At 43.3% G+C, this 8,772-nt stretch overlaps 1 protein-coding gene across 1 annotated transcript; it reads right to left on the reverse strand.

Annotated features, from left to right (window-relative positions):
- Nucleotides 1–214: 214 nt before the first annotated feature.
- Nucleotides 215–8,744, reverse strand: mrpl39 (mitochondrial ribosomal protein L39). The gene is made up of 10 exons (XM_040038402.1): nt 7,993–8,744; nt 6,971–7,177; nt 6,719–6,858; nt 6,430–6,529; nt 6,125–6,192; nt 4,622–4,734; nt 4,463–4,528; nt 3,849–4,002; nt 3,397–3,444; nt 215–361 (listed from the first exon to the last, which is right to left on the reverse strand). The coding sequence occupies exons 1-10, from the start codon at nt 8,027–8,029 to the stop codon at nt 287–289; spliced, it is 1,008 nt and encodes a 335-aa protein (XP_039894336.1). The 5' UTR covers nt 8,030–8,744; the 3' UTR covers nt 215–286.
- Nucleotides 8,745–8,772: the final 28 nt, after the last annotated feature.

Below are 8,772 nucleotides of genomic sequence, written 5' to 3' on the forward strand. Positions count from 1 at the left end.
GACCTCTGGCCAATTTACACATGTACGCATGCACGCACACAGCTTTTGTTTTTAAGGAAAACTGCTGATACAAGAACAAACGCACCCACCCACAATCACGACTGTTAATCACGCCGAATACAAAGGCTACTGCGTTTTGCGCAACAATACTGCCGTTCGTTTCAATTTGCAGCAATATTAAATAAGAAATTAAACAAATGCAAGAGATTTCTCACATGTTTTTATACATTTATTGAACAAATGATCTAATCAGTTAAAGTGTTTACGTGGAAGGTTACAGAGGTGGTTAGTGGCTGGCTGGAAGTTGAGGTGAGTTGGGAGGAGATGGTGGAGCTGCTACTTCAGGACTCGGCACCTCCACCTGTGTAGAAAACAAAAACGTGAAAACAGAGAGAAGAGAAACTAACATTCCCAGACCGTTACATCCCCTCTCCATCCTACTTTCATCAGAAATAAGCTAAAATATCTTTTTGCATATATTTTTAAAAAGAAAGCTTCCGTAGTGGTGGTAGTGGGTTGTGGGGGCATGATGCCCACCGTGGGGGGAAATTTGGAAGAATCTGTTTGCAGTGTGGGCGGTGGTGTTTTGGCCAGCTGGAGGCAGACGGGGGACATGCCTCCCTACTGCCTGCAGCCGGCTCACAAAACGCATCCGCCCACGTCTCGCTGTTTTTATAAACCTGTTCCTGGAGAGTCCGTAGGCTGGCACATACTGGGGGTGAACCAAATAACACTAATCTTTCAACTTAATGATGTAACAAATTACGCCTGTCAAAAAGGCCAGACAATTTGACATCAGTGCAAGATTCAGAGGCTTCATGAGCCTTCTGAGGCAGAAGACAAAGAGCTAGAAGCAGGGATGCAACACATAAATAACCAAAAAGTGTGCATTTTAAAAGAAAAACCTTCGTGTAATCCCAGCGAATGAACCTTAACAAGTCCATTTAGATAACTGAAGTTTCTCTCTCTGTTGTCTAGATGTACGGCGGGTTTTAGTATTGAACATGTCATCTATTTTCTAAGTAAATGTATTTCTAAAGCTGCTATTAACATGAAATTCTCACTGGCTGTTGGCAGCAACTTATCCAATCCACACACACAAAGAAATCAAACCATAGAGGTCCAAAGGCGCTGCATGTCACCCCAAAAGCACCACGCCAACAGTGAAGTTTGAAGGTGGGGACATCATGGTGCAGGGCTGTTTTTCAGCATATGGCACTTCCTTCATATAATTAGAGCAAGGATGAACGGAGAAATTAAAATCTGCTTCCATCTACCAGGATGACGAAGATGAAACGAGGGTGGACATTTCAGGGAGAACATGCTCCCAAACACAGCCAAGGAAACTCTCAGAGAAAGAAAATAAAGCCAATCATGGGACCCGAATCCAGCTGATGATCTACAGAAAGAACTTAAGCTAAAGAAGGAACCCATGTAAGCCTGTTTGTGTGGAAGAACGGGCCAAAAGCTGTCATCACCATCTATCTTTGATTTCTTTGCATGTGTGGATTGGGCGGGTTGTTGCTGACATCTGGTGAGGATTTCATCTCAACAGCACCCTAGAAATATATTTACTTAGAAAATTGGTGACGTGTTCAATATTTATTTTACCAGCTGCATGTCGATCTATCAGAGAGAGAGAGAGAGAGCTGTTGCAATTCCAAGCCCCCCACTTCATACCAGCATTATCATTTGCAAAACGGTGCAGAAGAATCACCTAAAGCCAAAGGACGCTGCGGGTCATTTTAAAGACATACATGCCATGTTGAGCAAACACAACATCTGTAACCCTCAAACGCTGCAATTTAAACTGCGCTCGATCGTCACGGTAAATGTTGTAATTTAGAAAATTGTTTTGGTAGTCTGACATCATCTGATGAAATGCTGCTTTGACTTAAAACAGCTGAACAGTGAACACGAGTCACGAACATGGTGACTTTCACCGTAAAGACCGATCTACACTTCACAATATGATGTCAGGCACCAGAATGGTGACGATGCTAACAGAGTTACTGCTATCTATTCCTTTAACCTACCAGATTCATAATAATTGATCATTAATAATCACACTTAAAGGCACAGGCTGAAATAAAAACACACGAACCTGGATTTGAAGCATTGCAGTGAATCCAGCCATTGTTTAACTGTTTAATAGTGAAGGTTGTTTCTCAGCAGTTTTTCCCTCCACATTAAGGAAAGACAGCTTTATTTCAAAGAGCTGAGCATGACAAGAACAGCCAGCCTCGGGCTGCTTAAAAGGAATGAAAAACACTCATGTGGTCTTAAAATGACGTCTGTTTGCCTCTGCAGGCTGCAGAAGAGAAGGAGAAGAGGTGCATTTGGCATGTCTGCCTGCATATGCTTTCTTATGGTGCAACATAGCTGTCCTTCAGAGATCTTCTAGGCCTCTTTCACTTTATAGCTCTTCCACTGATTAGCGGTAGCGACGTTCTGATAACACGGGACAAACGGGACAGGGCGGCTGCCCTTCGTACACCTCGTGTGCACGACAAACACGGCATGCATTAGAAGGTTGGCTGATAATATATAACAGTGACCTCCAAGACTATAAAACTGATGTGCAGCCTCTCCTGGAGGAGGTCAGCATGCTAATCCTGCGCTCTTAAAAACTCCATAAATATATGATCCAAATATTTCACAATTTTAATATCAATCCAACTCAGGTCTTCAGACTTTTGTTCTTAAAAGTGCCATTTTCAATTCCCCGAGTATCCCATCTCTGCGTATAAAATGTAGGCCATGGAGCACAGTATATCATCAGTTGCCAAATTAAGTGCGTCTATTAATGAGTACATCTTTTTTTTTAATTATTACGCAATCAGTGATGCACCGAGGATGCCAGAAAGGCTGCAGCGAAATCTATTTCGCCTAGATGGCTCCATCCAAAATTAACTCATAACCTAGTTTGAATTTGCAGAATTGATGCGTCTATCTTTCAGCGCTCGAGTCAAGCTCGGCTATGCAGACGGAGCGGATTCACCTTTCGCATCAATCCAGGCGTCTAGAAGTAGAGCCTTGAACATGCAGAGATTTAAAAATATTTTTCCCTCGGATCTTCACTCGGCGTTTGTGTTTTTGATGTCGACTTCAGAAAGCAGCCTTTGTCCTTCATGAGGAGGATGAGACCTGCCTTTTCCTTGAGATTACAGCCCGCGATACTTCCTGTCTCGGTTTTTGCCAACATAATAATGCACGGTAATAAAAGCAGAGTGCTAAATCCTAACCTCTGGCTACTGGACAAATACTCAACACCGTCCAGACATTAAGAGTTCTCTCTGGGCTGGTTTCAGTTCTTCAGAGCTAAAAAACAGAGACATTTGCTGTTCTTTTCTCAAACATATTTTTATTAGATTGAAGCACATTTGCTGTTCTTACCAGTTTCTCTGCCCGTTGCCTCAGCTTCCTCCAGACTGTGTGGTGAGCCTGCAGAGAGAGGAAAACGTGACTTGGAGGCACATGTAGACACAATAAAGTGCTTTTTATACATCACACAATTCTTGGCAATTGTGCATGAAAAACTGTTGTAACAGATGGACAATCAAGTGCCATTTGATTAGCTTTTGTTCCACTGCTGCAACGCTTTTAAGGATATTAAAACAGAAAAACATGGACAATAAAGCCTTTATTTAATGTGGGCTGGACTGCTTTACATCACTTTTACAGTCCTAACAATCAAAGCACTAAAACATGTATGAAGTTTACAATCATATGTCACTCAACCTGCCAGTGTCCTTAGTATGTGCGAAGATACTGGAAGAAATTATGCAATTAAAAAAATGGATAACTGGTTCCTATATATACAGCTTATACTAAACACACTTTCTCACCTGAAGCTGCAGAGGCAGGGAGAGGCCCTGTGCTCGACGATGGAGGCCCCAGGATCCCTGTCCCAGGCTGTGGAGGGCCGTCACCTCATACTGGGAGCACAGGCCTGTTCTGGCCACCAGGGGGCCCCCACTCAGGAGTACATGGTCGCCACATCTACCAAAACGGGTACATGGTTGGTTGAGTTCAGGTAAGTGCAGGAATAATGAAAGATTCTACTCTGCCCGTCATGCAGTGCAATAAGGAAAGTTTCAGTCTACTGGTGTTTGCTCAGTGTCCAAATACTGTTACACATATTTGCTAAATGCAGAAGCACAGCCTGCAAAGTCAAAGGAGACGCAAATTCATAAACTCTAACTAAAGTTAGGATACCTGTCTCGAGTTTAATACCAACTTCAGTGCCAAATAGTTCTCTTAGTTTAAGTGACTGCTTTTAAAGGTGGTCCCGCTCTTGATATGTTACTGCATAGGAGATATGCCGATATCTGGATCTTGTGTTTTCTTTCTTGTACTGTGCGTCAGCTGTATCTGTTCGTTTATTTGAGCATGCATTGGTTGCGTTGTGTGCTGCTCTCTTGGCCAGGTCTCTCTTTTTGTACTTTAAATGCAGTGTCACCTGTAGAGCATCACTGTGCCTTTGGGATTTTGAGATGCTTTCTGTTCCACTTCTTCCTGCTTACACCTGTCAGAGTAGGAGAAAATACAACAAATAAAGCATTTAAACCTAAATGAGTCGTGAAAGGAGGTACGTGGAAGTACTCAGATGCCAGTCTACCTGCTGTGTGAGAAAGCCTCCAGTGCCACAGAGGGCGCCACTTCCAGAGGCTCCCAGGCCAGGTCTTGGTGGATGAGCTGCTGGGCTCCTCTGGTCAAAGAGCGTAATGACTCCTGAAAAGAAACAGACAGTAAAACATCAGCTGATTTTTGAATGGAAAATCTCATTAAAGAGAAACTTAACATTAGCCGGATGTCACTACTTCTTACAGTAAAAACTACAACCTGCCTGAACAGTTGTAGGTTTTTCTAGAGTCGCAGGGCTTTTTCCAGTCGGGCTACCAAAATCTAACTCTTCCCTGCCCGTCGGGCTATCATAGAAAGGAAAAATATATGTCAATGCTTTTGCATTCTTTCGCAAATGTAGCTGGGTAATTATGTAATTAGCATTGAAGAGCCACTGTCAATGTCTCAATGTCACATGTTTGAATTTGCGCTTGTTTTTTGCTTTCACTTTCACTGTGCGTATAGAGAGCGGCAGTATTGGTGAGTCACAGACTAATTGCGCACCAATTCCTCTGACATCGTCTTATCACTCATTAGCTCACTATTCAAACATGACAAGTGAAATCTCTCGCAGCAAACTTGAACATGTGATAGAGGCTGACTGCACAGAGAATCGCTGACCGTGATGTGTGTGTGTGTGTATAAAAACAGATGGATTTATGCAGGTATTTTAGTTCTGCAGAGCCAAATAAGACAGGTCAGGGTGAAGAAGGGGCAGCCAAAGAAAAGCTTACCACAAAACAAATCAGACTATGAGGCAAAAAGAAAGCGCAGCTTTTTTGGTTTCAGGGACAAAAGAATTTCTGTGGTTGGAATATGACGAGCTAAATAACATAATGTTCTGCCGGGTGTGTCGTGAGTTTCCCTCGATATCTGCGTCGACAAGCGCCTTTGTTACTGGGACCAGTGATTTTAAGAAAGACCCATCAGAACCCATGAGAAATGCAAGAAATGCATTATTGCCCAGTCTGCAATATCTTTCCCAGAACAAACACCAATTGCAAAAACATACTAAAAATAAACAAAGCACAACAAGAAGTCCTGAAAAAGCTGTTTAGAACAGCGAACTATGTTGCACAGAGTGAACTACCATTAGCAAAATTTAGCCGTCTTTGCAAACTTCAAAAAGCAAATGTTGTAGATCTTGGTTCCACTTACCTCTTACCCGGGACTTCAGTGGAAATTTGAGATTCAGGATCTGAAGTTTTGTTTCCTTTACAATATTATACATTAAACTATAATATTGTAAAGGAAACAAAACATCAGTCAGAAAGTTGTTCTCTTTTTTTTTCCGGGCTACTTAAATTTATTTTGGGCTACCAAAAACTGAAGAGAGCCTGCCGGGGATTTTGAAATTTTGCGAGCCCTGAGTTGTATTCAAGAGGCCATGAGTAGCTGCCACTGCAGTAAAACAGATGAATATTCACCATCTAGGTAAACAGAAATGATGTCGGCAGCGACTGCAGTGGCGTAATAGAGCGTTGGACCATACACGCACCTCAGAGGGAGTCCATGAGTCGAGCTGGGGGTCGAGCACCACGTCACAGCAGAAGGCCCCAGAGAGGACTGCAGGGAAATACAAAGTCAGCACAGCAGAAGCAGAAATGTCAAAGCAACATTTTCACTTAAAAAAATGCTTAAATATCAAATATCAATTTTGTAACATACGTCATTAACTAAACACTACCTTGTTTTTTTAATTATTTAACATCAGTCAACAAAGACCAGGTCAAACATCAAAACACTCGAGGTCAAACTTCTGAAGACACATACTCGGGGTCAGGGTAAACAGTGGTTTTCTACCTGGCACTTCCCGTGTGCTGAGCAGCTCCACAGTATAATCATCCTTGAAGGCGGTCTCCAGCACCTGACCCAGCAGGGCAGCGCAGGAACGCCAGTACGCCTGAGCACAAGACAAGAGGACAGGACTAACACTCAAGTATTCACTTATTCTACAAACTGGCTTCCACGTCTTTACTGGACTTGCAGCTCTGATGTTCTGTTGTCAACAATATTTTCTTTTCTCAAATCAAAGGTGTGATCCTTCAGCAGCAAGCTGAATTTATGAGAGAACGTTTGTCTGTTAACGTACCTCGTTGGCCAGTGTGGGGTCGTTGTCTTTAAACGTGAGCAGAGTGAGTGAGCAGGAGTGGGTGAGGGGCTGGTGGAGAGGCCATGGTTCTCCGTCCACAAGAGCCAGAGCTGAGTTTGTCACATGATGCTCCGTCAGATCTGAGAGTGACAGAGCGTTTGTTTGGAGTGAAACATGTAACAACACGTTATTAACACGTGCAACTGAAGCTTACGGTGGAGAATTTATAATCGGTTTGTTCTTTTCACTCACGTCTGGCGCAGCTCAGCGGGGTGGACATTCCTTTGTTCATGACGAGCAGCGCACCGTCCAGCCTGGGGCCCTGCATGGACACCTCGATCTTCTCGATGCGGGGGTACAGAGCTCTCTGCCTGGCCTGCTCTCTGGAGAAGACGGCGTTACGCTGACTGCGTACCTCAGCCAGAGATGGACGCTGAGCTGCCACAGCGGATGCAAAGCCTGTGGATGGGCAGGATGGATGGAAAGAAGAACTTAAAGGAAACCAGAGTGTAAACGATCCTGTAATGTGAGGAAGTTGAACACACGACGTACAGGTAGCAGGTCTGCCGTTAATGGTTAATTGAAGTGAATTATCTATGTTATCTATATGTTGTAATTTATATTTTATTTCAGAGGCTCTTTCGATGTCGAAGATTGCCGACTCCTGCTTTAGACCTTTATACAAATATTTATTGTACAATTATTTAAGGAAACAAAAGCTAAGAAGTCGACTTTTTCCATCATCATTATTATTCGTCTGCTGTACCCAACCGTGACTCCAAAACAGAGTTTTAGAAATTGCCATGAGTTTGTACCGTTATACACCCGCGCACATACAAGGCGCTTTATTAGGTACACCTGCTGTCACTGAGCTGGACCTCCTTTCACCTGAAAAACTACTATGTACTTAACCTGTGCCTTCCTGTTATTGATTCAATAAGGTGCTGATAACATTCATCGGAGATTTTGCTCCACATTGACATGGCAGCACCATACAGTCGCTGCAGATTTGTCGGCTGCACGTCCATGATGGGAATCTCCTGTTCCAACACATCCCAAAGCTGCTCTAACATTTCTTGCGGTGACCCTCCTGTTTCCAGTACTTTCTCTTTACAATATATAACCGTAAAAAGTATATCATATTTTATTGTATTACTTATTTCTATGACAATTAAATCCAGCTTTAAAGGAGCATTACTGCAGCTTACAGCTAACTGTCACAAGCCTGACCAGCTACATATGCTAGTGCTACACGGATAACAACTGGTACTCACGTCGCTGGAAAACTCGACACACGGTCCTGCTCGCCATTTTCACGACTGTTCCTACAGCCACGCAAATTTGTTTTTTAACCGCAAACAGATAAATGTCTATTACAGACGTCTATGGTTGAAGGACGCCATGCCTGACTCGTGTGCAGCGCATATTTAGGTCCGTAGAGGAACTGATGTTTTCGGAAGCTAAAGTTCCACGTGTAAAACGACACGCGGTTTTAGCTTACGACAGCAGGTGTCGCTGCTGGCAGTAGTTTCAAAGAAGCTAGTGTAATTTTGTATTAAGCCAGTCAAGAAAATATATCGTTTACTGTGATATTTTTACAGGCACTGTTCCTAACATATGGTGTCTAAGATGTATTTCAGCATCACTTCAGCTTCCATACCTTTCTAAGTGCTGAAAGACTTTTCCTCTTATTCTGATTGGAGGGAATCCAAAGTTATGATCCTGAATCTGGAGTCTCACATGCCCCCTTAGTTTCGTCCTCTTAATGGACTCTAATGGCACTCCAAATTTGACAAATGCCCGCTGGATTTTTCAGGACCAGAATCTGCAGTAAGCGTTGGCACTAATGGCAACCGGCAGGGGCAGTAGCACAAGGACGACCAGCCAGGGGAACGCAGACGCAGGACCAAAACATCATAAATCATCTCGACACAGGCCAAGGCAGTGCCAGATTACTGCTAAAGAGCAAAGCTGAAAGGCGGCTATGTTTTCTCAATGAGTGCAAATCTTATGACCTCTGGAGGTTAACATGAAAGGAGAGCGGTAACTTCAAA

The sequence above is a fragment of the Simochromis diagramma genome, unplaced genomic scaffold (genome assembly GCF_900408965.1).
Source record: "Simochromis diagramma unplaced genomic scaffold, fSimDia1.1 OVJJ01000413.1, whole genome shotgun sequence".
NCBI classification, from domain to species: domain Eukaryota; kingdom Metazoa; phylum Chordata; class Actinopteri; order Cichliformes; family Cichlidae; genus Simochromis; species Simochromis diagramma.